Raw genomic sequence first — 13,410 nt, 5'->3', positions numbered from 1 at the left:
GCAGTTTGCGGGATGGGTGGGGAGGAGGAAATCCCGCGACGATGGAGGATGGCAAGAGTGAATAGGAGAACGATAGAAGCTTCGATAGTCAACTGATGGCAGCTCGTGGAGGCCGGAGAAACGTGCGAGGGTGGATAATAATCGCAGAGCCTGGGCCAAGAGGCGCTGATCAACACCGAAGAGTCTCCGCTTCTGTAGGCATTGCGAAGCCACGTCCTAGTAAAACAGTCGCGTCGAATGCAATGCTGCTTCAATGGTAGGGTGGAAAGAAGTAGATAAATTCCTTTGGGGGGTTCTTTTTCTTTTTTCTCGGCTATTTGAAACCGGGGGGAAAGTTGAGCTGCGGGGAGGGGAAAAGAAGAGAAGCGAGGGTCAGCGAGAAAGGGAAAAGGCGCGCCGCTTAGAAGAAATCGAAGAAGAGAAGAAGATCGGGATCTGCAGAAGGTATGGATTTAGGACTAACAACAGCTTACTTTTTGGCTGCCAACGGATCCAGAAGCTCGGGGAAAACGAATGAACGGAGGCGGGAACAGCCGATGATATTATTTCGAATTGATTGATTGATTGATTGATCTTCTGTTGTTGATGATTCAAGATTGAGGCAATTGGGGAGACAATCACTTGAGAGCGTCGTAGAAGGACTGGAGGAATTGAAGCTGCACAGAACAGTAAAGACGGATCGTCAATGGGAAAAGGAATTATTGGATGGATGGAAGGGAGAAATGGAGAAATGGAGAAATGGAAGAAAAAGAAAAGGGACTAGAAAAGAGGAGAAAGAGGAGGTGAGGCGATAGGGCGATGGGGGAGGCGAAAGATGGAGATGGAGAGTGGAGAGTGGAGAGGGAAGAGAGAAGATGAGTAGATACAGATCGATGGATGGAATCAAAGAACTAAGACGAGACGAAGAAAGAGAAAGAATAGAATTAATTGATTAGTCTGGTTCTACTGGATTGATTCAATGGACTGCAGAGGAAGAATTGCAGAGATGGTGGAGAGAGAAGTGGACAGTAGCCTCAAAGAACAGCACAAAAGCGCAAAGAATGAGAACAAGTGGAGCATTTCCAACCTCAATCCTGGCCTTTGGGGGATCGTCTGGATGGAGTTCGATGGATTGTGAATTGGCAAATCTCGAATTTCAGTCGGAGAATGGATTTAAACTCCTTCCACGGTCTTGTTGTCCATGGCTCGGCCAGAGGGTGTTGCCATCTCCATCTTGGATCTTGGATGGTTTAATGGGTTTGTGTATATTCAAGATGTTGAGCAGAATAGAAGATACTAATTGGTATAATTCAATCTAGTTTGGTGTCAGAATGTATCTACGGATCATACAAGATGAAGCTAAACCAACCCTGCACATAATGCATACATATAATATGGCAGACCATTGGCAACGAATACATCCAGATCCAAAGATATAAAAGATGCAAATATGCTCAATACAAAAATGTCAAGAAAAATCACGCGGGAAAAAAATGCGTCACACTGATTTCTGCCGCAACAATAAACCAACAAACCAAGCATCAACCACCAAGACCGCAGCCCAACAACTGCCAGATCGTCATCACCATCATAATACTAATCATGGATGTTGATCTCGATCCAGATGTAGAAGCCATCCTCACCACCTTCAACAACCTCAAATCAAGACCCTCTCGACGCGCCGCGTATGGAACTCCCCATCCTGCATCCCAGATTGCCAGCTGACGAGAGACGCATCCAGATATCTCGGATTGCTAAACCAACTGAGCCCCAATGAATGGCGTGACCTGAAAGATGCCACAAATGAACGACCCTTTCACTGCGATGTTTTAACCTCTTTGCCCCTTGAGATCGCAGGGCAAATCACCAAGTATCTGGATCTTTCAGAGATTTTCCTCCTCCAGCGAGTATGGCCATGCCCACCTCTGCTCCGTGTGAAACACTTCCACTGACTCTGAAGACCAGGTCTCAAAGCAATGGCAGAAACTACTTAGTTCTCATTATGTGCGCGATCTGACTCTCCGGCGGCGGACTGGATGTGGTCTCTCCCCTACGGAGTCAGAATCTGCGTTTAAAAAGTCTGTCGAGCGAAGGCTCCGGATCGAAAGAGGGAAGCCTCTCCGCGTCACCACGCATGATATTTCCGAATATGAACAGGATTATGATCGTACTGGTGCTATTAAGATGGACTACTCGCACGGGCGATGCGCGTTGATCAAACACAGGGCGACAGTGGCTATCTTCTGTCTACGAGCAGAGAAAGTGGTCAAGCGGTTCGATACAGAAAACAGAGAGCCCATAAATGATATTCGCATTTCAGATAGCATGGTTGCAATTGTAACCTCTCGTGCGTATGTTTTCACCTCCATCCATTGTTATCAGATGGCCTAACGATGGAATTTAAACAGACGCTGTTATACCTGGAACATCCACACAGAAGAGTCATACGAACCCTTTCGACTCGCGTCCCTGAATTATGACCTTTTCATCATCAAGGGACAGAAAGTTGCCTTCAACTTCCCCGAATCCACCGGCAGTTATGTGATTCAATGGTGTCCTCCATCCCGGACCACTCGCACTGTCCATCTGCCCCCAGAATTAGTCTTTTGGTGTCTCCATCCTACGACAGATGATCTGACTTCGGTGCACTTCTGCAGAAAAGATGGTGGTGAAATCGATGATTGGAACCCCTGCAGTGAGGTTCAACTGCGCATCATCACGTTTTCCCCATCGGGCAATAACGAGCTCTACCCAAAGTCATCCAAAGACATGGACATCCCTGTCCCTAACAACGACCACGCTAGTTGGATGGCTCATAACGAAACATCAAGCGTGCTACCTTTTCATAGATTCGGTTGCATCGAGCTCGACTCGGAGAAAGACGATCTGTTATACCTCATGGTTTCCTATGACTCCGAAACCGATCAGTTATTCCTACACAAGCACGAAACCGACTTTCATTTAACTATGTCCTTCATAATCCCCAAAGTGGTATACTATGGCTTTAGGGAAAATCACGCTTACCAACATAACATCATCCGGATTTCAACTCCCGACGGCGATCATCCCTTCCCCGAAGAATCAACTATCGTCCTGCCCGCGAGCGAAGAATATGTGTTTTGGGGCGACGAGCAATATTTCGTGGTGATCAATATAAGTGGCCTAGCGGTCTGGTACTTTGACGAAACTGCTCTTCCTGATGCTGCACCCGACGAATAATCCTGCAAGGCTCAGCTATCTTTTTGTAAATAATCTACCAACCGTGGTTTGTGCAAGGTCCGGGGTATTGTGTCGCCAAGGTGGTATGTTAGAAGAATCATAGACATGAAAAAAAGAGGATAGTACATTAACAAAAGAAACATGAACCTAGTAACGGACGATATACAGAAGTATCAATGATCTCTCTATAATAATAAATCTCACAGCTGCCTTCTGCAGTCCCAAATCAATATCATCACCATTATGAATCCCAATGCGAAAGAGAAAAAAAAGCCATTCCGCTCCACACGTGCCAAATTTCTAATTACTGGCCATTTCCTGTTCAGTGACAGTAAGGCCAGCGCATTTGTCCAACCTCTCTCGAAACTGGAACATCAGGCAAAGGGAAGCGCGCTAAGTATTCCAACGTGGTGCTTAGATACCGAGGGTGAACTCGACACCCACGTCGATTTCACGGGCCATCTTGACGACCTTCGAGAACTGGACAGACTTCTCAGCCGCGTTCTGGAGGTCCTCGATGGAGAAGATCTTGAGTCCGGATTCGTTGATCTAAAGAATCTGCATTAGTATCCTGGAATGACTCATTTCTCACTACCAAATATAGGTAATCTTACCAGCTTGTGAGCCTGCTCCATGTTGGTACCTTGCAAACGAGCGACGATAGGGGTGCGCAGACCCATCTCCTGCACAACGTTGATCAATCCCTGGGCGATAGCGTCGCAGCGAACGATACCACCGAAGATGTTAACGAAGATGGCGGAGACCTTGGGGTCGCTGGTGATCAGCTCGAAAGCGGACTTGATGGCGGCAGGGGTAGCACCACCACCAACGTCAAGGAAGTTGGCGGGGCTACCACCGTTGAGCTTGATGATGTCCATGGTGGCCATGGCGAGACCAGCACCATTGACTACATTGCAATTAGTATCGATCGAGAATAACCAGTTGCAGTTTATTAGTCCTTACCCAAGCATCCAATGTCACCGTCAAGCTTGATGAAGTTCAATCCGTGCCTACCCACCATCAGTCAGAATATGTATTTCAAGATATGAGTGACAAGGAATCATACTCGGCAGCCTTAACCTCATCAGCATCCTCCTGGCTAGGGTCTCTCCATTCGAAGACCTCCTGCTGTCTGAAGTCGGCGTTGTCGTCGAAGCTCAACTTGGCGTCCATAGCCATGACTTCGTGGTCAGAGGTTTCCGACAGAGGGTTGATCTCAATCTGAGTGGCGTCCCGTTCCATGAAGACCTTATAGAGATTCTGGATAGTGGTTTTGGCGTCCTCGATGCACTGCTCCGAGAATCCGAGGTCGGTAGCGATGGTACGGGCGATTTCATCGGTAACACCGACGTGGATTTTGATGGGGGTAGTGATGATAGCGTCGGGGCTTTCCTTGGCAACAGCCTCAATGTCCATACCACCCTGCGACGAGGCGACAATGACGGGGGTCTGGGTCGCGCGGTCCATGAGGACGGCAAGGTAGAACTCGCGACGAGCAAACTTGCGCTCGCAGATGTACACGGAGTTACAGATGCGACCGCGAGCACCAGTCTGCTTGGTGATGAGCTTCTGTCCGATCATTTGGCCGGCGAACATCTTGGCCTCGGTGGGCCTAGGGACATTTCCAGTCAGTACGTAATAGAAAGTGGAATATACGCGGTTCCGATTTTCAAACTCACGAGTAAATCACGCGCACACCTCCCTTGAGGCCATTGTCGAAAGAACCCTTTCCACGACCACCAGCAAGGACCTGGGCCTTAATGACCATGTCGTCGTTACCTGGAAATCTCGTGTTTTAGCATATCGCGCATTGGGTTCGAATAGATTAGATATACCGATCGACTTAGCAACAGCCTCAGCCTCCTCTGCGGAGCGGGCGACCTCGCCCTTGGGCATTCCAACGCCATACTAAAGTATTATCAGTAACTTGAAGAAGCGACAGGACTAATTTTAAAAAAGAGATATAAAGCACGTCTCGGAATGTCGGTTTCAACTTACCGACTTGAGGAGGTTGGCGGACAGGTATTCGTGGATAGACAGATTTCTGTGCTGCTGGGCCAGGCTAGGCTTGATGGAAGGTCCCTAGATACATATACTCAATCAGAAAACCATCGGGATCAAGATGATATGTTTTATAAGACAATGTGGCGCAGGGATAACTCACCGTCGCGGCTCTGAAGGCGGCCGCAATTGGCCGGCTGCTACGGGCAAGCTTGAACATGATGAAAAAGGTGAAAAGAGGGGAGAATGGTCAAAGGAAACTCGTCAAAAGGCGAGTCAAGAAACAAACACGTAACAGGGCGCCTCAAAGCGGTGTTTTTGAGGAAGTTGATGGGGGAACACTGAACAGCTTTCTTTTTCACGGTTGCGTTTCTCGGGTTCGATGATACTGCTTGCCTAGGTTAGCTGTCACCTGACGGGCCAACCAGCGTGTGTTTCGGGCTGACTAACCGCTTTCCATCCCGAACAGACGCAAATGTCACGGAACCCTCTGGTATTTGGTATAACCGGCCCGGTGAGTCGGGGTTGGTGAGGCATATAATTATGGGGAGGTGCATTGATTGAATCTAGGTATGCTGGATGGGGATGAGAGGCTCCAGGGAAAATTAAGCTTACATCTTCTAGGAAACGCCATGTCCCACTAGAATGCAATAATTTCCGTTGCTTCTTCATTATTATTTATTGCTAACGGTCAGACACAAACCTACAACTAATGCAAACGCAGTCCTTTCCCATCACCCAAACAATTCAATAAAGTGGTCGAAATTTGAATATCTCAGCGCTGAGACTTCATTTGAATTGTTTCATCAGACGAATATAAAGATATCCCTCAACTATCAAATTACCCTGCGCCAAAAGGGAAACAACACGACACGACACGAAGAGGCCAAACGAAAGAATTGTTGTTAATGAGGTCCTCTATTATAGCGCATTTATTCATAGACGATGCATCCATAAGAATTAGAAAATAGCGTACTTATTTCCCCTGCGTCTTTCTCAACATGTTCAGCTTGAACATCCTGGAAACTATGTGGCCGAAAAATCCATTCCAAGCCCAGCCTCCAGATAGGAGCCAAACCAACCAACTCTTATTGCCCTCGAAGATCCAATACTTCCGGCCTCGTGCCCACGGCCACAACCAACGCCATGGGGCAGGCCCATACAAGACTTGCGTCACAACACTTTGCGCATATGCGGCATGTGGCATAGCACCATCCTGGCTGTGCTTTACCCGACGATTATATTCATCTTCAATCGGGGCATACATGGAATTGGGTACCAGTCGACGGTCTGTGCGGGCGATGCGAGATTTCACACCGCCAGTGACAACAGTAGTAACGTTCACACTGCCCAAATATTGTCAGTCACTTTTCCAGAGCCAAAGGGGGTGTACGTGGTATACCCGAAGGGAGCTAGTTCGACTCTCAAGCACTCACTGAAGGAGTGTAAAGCCGCCTTTGAAGCATTGTAGACTGATCCGAATACGTAGGGAATAACCTATGGGAAAGTATCAGCATTGGCCAGCGCATCGAGGATGGTCGATACTAACCCCAGCAATGGACCCAATCTGTACAATAGTCCCTTTTGCTTTGATTAGCAGCGGCAGAAAGGTTTTGCACATAGAAATGACTGAAATGAAGTTGGTTTCAAACGTTAAGCGTGCCTCGGACAGGTCTACTTCCATGGCAGGGACAGTGTAGTCTGTTATTCGTAAGCTTTGCCATTATTCTTTTCCAGGAATGCAACAGTGATTTGATCTAAGCTTACTTCGACCTCTGCCCAAAGTCAGCATTTATTATTTCACTCTTTGTGTCTCTCAGACGAGTTAAACAGTAGGTACTCACGCATTGTTTACCAAATAATCCAGCCCTTTCTCCCCAAGTCTGCTTTCGACTTCAACATAGCATGATCGCACACTCTCTTCGTCATCCACGACAAGACTCAGCGTCTCGATACCGAGGGTCTCCAAATCTTCAATCGTTTTTGCATCGCGAGCTGTGGCAAAAACCCGCAATCCGTTCCGATGAAACTCACGCGCGAGCGAGTTTCCAATTCCACCGAGAGAGCATCTGCATAGACTCATTAACAAACTTGACTTAATTACAATACATGTCTCTTGTGGTGCGCTTACCCCGTGATCAGCACTGACATGCGATTGTCGGGTTTGGTCGCCATTTCATGCAAGTCGGGATAATAACAATCAGAGTTCGAGGTGTACTGTAGCTAGCTCACCAGATGAATAGTGTAAATAGCTAAAGACACGTGAAAGATTAACACAGCTTTGGAATTTAGAGTGATATAACAGTCTGGTGTTTTCTTTCTTGATTAAATCCCTATAGCTTGAAGCGATCAGAAATGGAGTGCCTGTACAACATCAAATCCCTTGGGGCATTCAACAATGTTCAACAATGCCTCGGCAGTCTCGGTCTCCGCCTGTGATCGAATCTGCCAAGTATTGTGCAACAGAAGGATGGGAATATCCATGTTTCCGCACTACTGAGTAGTTCAATCATCATCAAGATGATACAAATAGAGTTTCATTTGCTGGGGTAGTATTCATATGGAGGACTGATTGGGTACTATATGCTCTTCATGGCTTCCCGTATATATACTCCGTACATCTTGCGCTTAAATAGCCAAGTCTCTTGCCCCATAGAGCCTAAATTATCCTTTGGTTTCGGAGTACTAGATCATATCATCATAGGGCTTAGTGTGACGAAGTGAATATGATGTACGGTGTATCCATGGATAATGATACTATCATCAATCGACGGCCAACTGGCGGCGGGACAATACAGTAGCGCCCCCTGTGCCGATATCCGAGTTGAAGAGCAAAAGTGACGACGACTTTCACTCCATCCATCAACTTGATTGCAATTCATTTGTCCGGAATAGACCCAATCTATCATTATGCTTTCCTGTTTATCCAATAGAATAATGGCAAATCCCACTAATAATGATCACTGACAACAAACACTTTGGATCCTAGGGAAGCCGGCCAAGTCATTATCCTCCGGGATTCCCCTCTCTCTCTCTCTCTCTCTCCCCTCCACAACTGCCTGTCTCGATGGCCGATCATTGCGACCAGTCGTTTGGCTTCGACCAGTGGCTGACTAGCAATTGCACGGTGGGGAATAGAAATACGTATTGATTCCCCGATTCCACTCGTCATATTTCCAAGACTAGTTCGCATTTCTTTTTCTTTCTTTTTTTATCACCCCGAATCAAGACAAGGAGAATACTACGGAGTACTCTTTATCTATCTTAGAGCTCCATCTTCCTCTCGATAAAGTAATCTCTATAGCACAGCAAGGGCAACAGCCCCGCCCAGTAATGGTGGCAGTGGGTTTTTAATCATGAACGGGCTTCTGGTTCCTCGTCATATGAGGAGCCCAGGGGATGACGGGTATCGCACCCCCACCATCGAGGATGCAGAGCTAGATCTTTCGATATCCCAGGATGACAATCCATTCTTCCATTCAGCCAGGATGAACGTACGCAAGGCTCATACATCAGCTCTAGAATCATTGCATGCCCCGCAACTTCGATTGCCAGAAGGACCCGGGGATAAAGACGAGGCAGATGGACTTACCTCAATTGACCAAACGAGCCTTTCTCGCAAAGAAACTGATTCATCGGCCGTCAACCTCAGTTGGAAGAAACGAATCCGCCACTTCACATGGGCATACTTTACTTTGACAATGGCCACAGGTGGTATTGCCAACGTTTTGTATACTAGTAATTACTACATGTCCCGGCATTGCCGCTCCTATGCTAACCGGAGACTCTAGTTCCATATAGATTTCGAGGTCTAGAGACGATTGGCATCATAGTATTCTTGCTCAATATCGTTTTGTACATCGGGATCTGGACCCTGTTGATTGCACGTTTCTACTATTATCCATACACATTCAAAGCATCGTTTTTACATCCGACCGAATCCTTATTTGTTCCTGCATCCATAGTTTCGTTTGGAACGATTCTGATAAATATCTCGCAATATGGGCCAGAAAGCACGGGACCGTGGCTGGATACCGCAGTTGGCATATTATTCTGGATTGATGCTGCCCTTGCAGTGATCTTCTCCGCTGGCATATATCTGCTCTTGTGGGTCTTATCCTATCATCTTGGCTTAGCAGTTGGACTTGAGATCCCGGGCGCTAACTTCACTAAGATGGTCGACACAGACGTTTACTATCGCGCAGATGACGCCAATTTGGATCTTCCCGGCGTACCCAATGTTGATAATCGGACCTCATGCTGGCATTCTGAGTGCCAAGCTTGAACCTTCTCGTGCCTTGCTTATTATAATCGGTGGTACAACGATCCAAGGCGTTGGCTTTCTAGTCTCTTTGATGGTCTATTCAGCCTTTATATATCGTCTGATGTCGCAGAAACTCCCCAAAGAGAATGTCCGGCCGGGTATGTTTGTATCTGTTGGGCCTAGCGCTTTCACCGTTGCTGGTATTGTGAACATGGCCGCTGAGGCAAAAAGGGCCTTCCCGGCAGATTTTATGGGGAATGGGCATTTGGCCGCTGATGTTATACGGGTGGTTATCAACTTTGCTGCTCTTTGGCTGTGGGGGTAAGCATGCACTCTTCCTCTCTCCCTGTATTCTGTTACTGTGCTGACTTATTCCAAGATTGGCCATCTTTTTCTTCATCATAGCAAGTTTTGCCCATTGGTCAACCATTGGGCCGGGTCGGATGGTCTTTTCCATGGGGTGGTTCTCATTTGTATTCCCAAACACTGCGCTAGTCACTGCAACCTTTGCAATAGGCCATGCATTTTCATGTAAGCCCATACTAATCATTGGCTGTGCCATGGTCATCCCTTTGATTCTGATGTACTTTTTTGTGTTTTATATGATGATTCGTGCCATTGTGTTGCATCATATAATGTGGCCACAAAAAGGAGAGGACAAGGATGAAGGTGGGTTTGAGATTAATCGCATCAAACCTGAATCACCGGGTGAACAAACACCTGTTTAAATGAAAATTGATTCATTTCGTGCATTATTGGCGTTTTCAATCTGGAGTGGTTTTGACATGGATGTATGTGTAATTAGCGATTTGTATATATGCATAGTCTTGGACTCAAGATGCCTATCACGAAAAACAAAAAACGAAAACAAGACCAACATTACAGAGACAGCCCTAATAAGACTGTAATAAACTGAGCTTTATAACACGAAATATGGCTTTACCTGGCTGTTCGGAGTACTCCGACATGTTGCATGCAAATGATCGATGTGGAACCCTGCCATTTTCTCGAATGCCACTTTGGGTAAAGTAACCCCCGTTTGGACTATGGATGCATCCATTGCCCAGCAATTTTTTTTTTCTTCTGTCGGGGGCATTTACTTTTTTTTAACCCCTCATCTAAGCTATTGTGAAGCTTTTTTCTTTGCTTAATATCTTCTTCGATCATTGGCCTTTGAACTTCAGGGCTTCGAACTATCATCAATTCATTTACTGCTCCTCCTATTCCCCAGGAATTGGGTTCCTCGGTCCGCACGCGACTTATCATCTTTAGACTCTTGAACCTATCTATCCCACTTCTCCGCTTTGTTAGGAAAAAAATCCTTATCGCCACGATGCCGCAGAAGTTTTACGTGACATATAACCAGGTATGCCGGCTCAGCTTGAACTCTCAATATTTGCGTTTAGAGGGGTCTCGTGGGATGCATCTATACATGCTACTTTTGCATGATGTTGTACCTGCGTCCGGGAGACAGTCTGGCGTGAAATCCTTCGCATATCAACTAACAATACCCATCTATGATAGGTGCACAAGCTCTGTCAGACCTCCGCTGACAGAATCCTGAATGATTTCCACCCCAACTTGATGATCGCCATTGGCGGTGGTGGTTACGTTCCTGCCCGTATTCTCCGGTACGTCAGAATACCGAATACCCCGCCATAAAACTGAGATGAGGGCTTGATGCTCACTGATCCCATTGATGGACAGGTCCTTCCTGAAGCGCACCGGTGAACCCAACATTCCCATCCAGGCTATCGGTCTGTCGCTTTACGAGGATCTAGGTCGCGGTGACCCGGAGGAGGTTCCAGGTACCAAGGTCACTCGTACACAATGGTTGGACCTTAGCTCTCTGGAGATGGCCAACCTTATTGGAAAGAACATTCTCATTGTGGACGAGGTCGACGACACACGGACGACTTTGGAATATGCAGTCCGGGAGCTCGAGAAGGATGTTGAGATCGCGCAGAAGCAGCTTGGCCGTGAGGGCGAGAAGACCAACTTTTTCATTTTTGTGCTTCACGTATGTTGCGCATCTGATACATTTAGCCATTCCTCGCTAACTATTGCGACAGAACAAGGACAAGCCCAAGAAGGGGTCGCTTTCCCAGGATATGTTGGAAAATGGCTACCACGCAGCTGTTACGACTGGCGACGTTTGGATCTGCTACCCATGGGAGGCCAAGTATGTGTTCTGTCGACCAGCTTCACCTTTTATGTTTTCGATAACTAACCTGTATCAAGGGACATCGATGAGCACGACAGATTGGCGCAGGAAAACCCCTTCTTTGCTTAATTTTGGCCAGTTATTTCCAAAACCATATCCAAGACTATAATCTTGAACAGCTTCAGCTCTGCTCATACTGGCTTTCATTTGGTTGCATATAAATTGATTCATTTATGGCTTGAGTGAGTCATTGGACATGCCACGTTACGAAAATAAACCCTTCATAGTATATTGATAGATAAAAGCAATTCATTTACAAAATGTTAAGAGCGACTACTTATCTCAGTACATGGGGGGTATTCCCAGTTTCATCAATTGGTGATATTTTCGGTATTTCTCAATAATAGAAAATGGGATACCAACGATCTTCTACACCATACTAACAGTCCCCATGAAACAATCTGACTCCATACCGTCTATCCTATTGTATCACAATCTCATCAATATTTTGCTTTATAATCGGTACATATTATCCGCCTTTCCCGCATATACGCGAACAGCTTCAACTCAGATATAAAGAACGAGAAAAGACCAAGGTATATTCCCAAAACCAAACATAATCGAATCAGAGGGGAAAAAAAAAAAAAGAAAAGAAAAGAAGAGCTTAATCGACATCAACGTTTCCCCTGCGCAATTCGGCCTTGGCCTGCTCAATCTCCTTTTGCAGTTCTTCGTGCGCTTCCGGAACATCGTTGAATGTGAAGATCGCCACGCCCAACCGGCCGAGTAAGTAACATCCGAAGGATATCAAAGCGTAGAAAGGAAGCTATTCAATCCAATGGTTAAAGTCGATCAACACGGGAACACGCGACTGTTGGAGGTGACAGCGGGGTTATAGAACGTACGACAGGAATGATTTCTTTTTGGACTGTCTCGTTCAGGGGGACGAGGCCTAGGTACAGGACCAGGTAGAGCTAGAAGAAAAGAAAAACCAGAGAAGATTAGCAGTAGTTCTTGAATGGGGGTTTGAGCTGGACAGCATACCGAAGAGACAAGCAGGAGAACGGAGAGAGTCTGCTGAGCGCGCGTCATGATGAAGAATTTCCGAGGTGTGATAATACAATGAACTTTTGATCAATTCAAGAAAAAGAAAGGCCTGCGGAGACAAGTGGCTCGATTCGAGTACCGCTAATATAAATACAGATGGTGGAAGTGTTTATGAATGAGGGACTGTGGAGGAGTGGATTGCAAGTGGTGTAGACATCCAAGTGAGGAAGAAGTATGGGGCACAGATGCCAGTTTTCTGGATGCGCCCCTGGCTGTATTTTACAGACGGTTTGTATTTCAATTACCAGTAGCAAGGATGCTTAATAACAAAGCATGATATAAACATATTATGGTCAGCTTAGAACAACATAATAGTGTATCTTTACAGTCCTCTTATATCAAAAAGAGTACCTTGATCTAGTTACTTATGATGGTTGATATTATTAATGGCTGCAGAATTAAAATGCTAGACTGGAAATCTTTCAATACTTATGATTAATTACATACATGATACGGTAATATTCGCTTTACCTACCTTTAGTGCCTGAAGCTTCCCAACTAACTAGAGTAAACCTACGGACTTTAGAATACTTCTTTCGTCTGCATCTACCTTCTCCCGTCGAGGTTCTTCTGTGGTTCGTGTGGAATTGGACTGTTCAGGGATCGTACAAGTCCGATACTGACGAAAATACTCAGACAGTCGCTACTCTGGATATTGCCCCGAAGTTCTGTCTCG

General features: G+C 46.2%; 6 protein-coding genes across 6 annotated transcripts; 3 read left to right on the top strand and 3 right to left on the bottom strand.

Moving 5' to 3' along the window:
* Positions 1 to 1,581: 1,581 nt before the first annotated feature.
* Positions 1,582 to 3,198, top strand: ASPWEDRAFT_174570 (F-box domain protein; the record flags this gene model as incomplete). The annotated part of the gene is made up of 4 exons (XM_040831241.1): positions 1,582 to 1,664; positions 1,721 to 1,886; positions 1,945 to 2,330; positions 2,388 to 3,198. 4 exons carry the CDS (start codon positions 1,582 to 1,584, stop codon positions 3,196 to 3,198), a joined length of 1,446 nt encoding a protein of 481 aa, XP_040686821.1.
* A 414-nt stretch (positions 3,199 to 3,612) lies between these two features.
* ASPWEDRAFT_115876 (succinate--CoA ligase (GDP-forming) subunit beta) lies at positions 3,613 to 5,419 on the bottom strand (the record flags this gene model as incomplete). Its single annotated transcript, XM_040828613.1, has 8 exons — positions 3,613 to 3,747; positions 3,813 to 4,105; positions 4,162 to 4,208; positions 4,265 to 4,810; positions 4,878 to 4,977; positions 5,034 to 5,106; positions 5,197 to 5,280; positions 5,363 to 5,419. The coding sequence occupies 8 exons, from the start codon at positions 5,417 to 5,419 to the stop codon at positions 3,613 to 3,615; spliced, it is 1,335 nt and encodes a 444-aa protein (XP_040686820.1).
* Positions 5,420 to 5,707: 288 nt separating this feature from the next.
* On the bottom strand, positions 5,708 to 7,577 carry ASPWEDRAFT_43215 (SDR family oxidoreductase). The gene is made up of 7 exons (XM_040835982.1): positions 7,331 to 7,577; positions 7,044 to 7,268; positions 6,967 to 6,974; positions 6,749 to 6,900; positions 6,602 to 6,696; positions 5,820 to 6,545; positions 5,708 to 5,765 (listed from the first exon to the last, which is right to left on the bottom strand). Exons 1-6 carry the CDS (start codon positions 7,372 to 7,374, stop codon positions 6,176 to 6,178), a joined length of 894 nt encoding a protein of 297 aa, XP_040686819.1. The 5' UTR covers positions 7,375 to 7,577; the 3' UTR covers positions 5,708 to 5,765; positions 5,820 to 6,175.
* Positions 7,578 to 8,079: 502 nt separating this feature from the next.
* On the top strand, positions 8,080 to 10,412 carry ASPWEDRAFT_43214 (putative C4-dicarboxylate transporter/malic acid transport protein). Its single transcript, XM_040835981.1, has 4 exons — positions 8,080 to 8,937; positions 8,991 to 9,306; positions 9,374 to 9,784; positions 9,843 to 10,412. The coding sequence occupies exons 1-4, from the start codon at positions 8,556 to 8,558 to the stop codon at positions 10,189 to 10,191; spliced, it is 1,458 nt and encodes a 485-aa protein (XP_040686818.1). The 5' UTR covers positions 8,080 to 8,555; the 3' UTR covers positions 10,192 to 10,412.
* A 384-nt stretch (positions 10,413 to 10,796) lies between these two features.
* ASPWEDRAFT_114905 (xanthine phosphoribosyltransferase) lies at positions 10,797 to 11,756 on the top strand (the record flags this gene model as incomplete). The annotated part of the gene is made up of 5 exons (XM_040828532.1): positions 10,797 to 10,829; positions 10,988 to 11,094; positions 11,171 to 11,483; positions 11,536 to 11,645; positions 11,705 to 11,756. The coding sequence occupies 5 exons, from the start codon at positions 10,797 to 10,799 to the stop codon at positions 11,754 to 11,756; spliced, it is 615 nt and encodes a 204-aa protein (XP_040686817.1).
* A 404-nt stretch (positions 11,757 to 12,160) lies between these two features.
* Positions 12,161 to 12,781, bottom strand: ASPWEDRAFT_43211 (dolichol-phosphate mannosyltransferase subunit 3). The gene is made up of 3 exons (XM_040835980.1): positions 12,672 to 12,781; positions 12,533 to 12,601; positions 12,161 to 12,453 (listed from the first exon to the last, which is right to left on the bottom strand). The coding sequence occupies exons 1-3, from the start codon at positions 12,717 to 12,719 to the stop codon at positions 12,292 to 12,294; spliced, it is 279 nt and encodes a 92-aa protein (XP_040686816.1). The 5' UTR covers positions 12,720 to 12,781; the 3' UTR covers positions 12,161 to 12,291.
* Positions 12,782 to 13,410: the final 629 nt, after the last annotated feature.

This window comes from Aspergillus wentii, assembly GCF_001890725.1.
Source record: "Aspergillus wentii DTO 134E9 unplaced genomic scaffold ASPWEscaffold_6, whole genome shotgun sequence".
NCBI lineage: Eukaryota > Fungi > Ascomycota > Eurotiomycetes > Eurotiales > Aspergillaceae > Aspergillus > Aspergillus wentii.
This window is presented reverse-complemented; position numbering and strand designations above follow the sequence as displayed.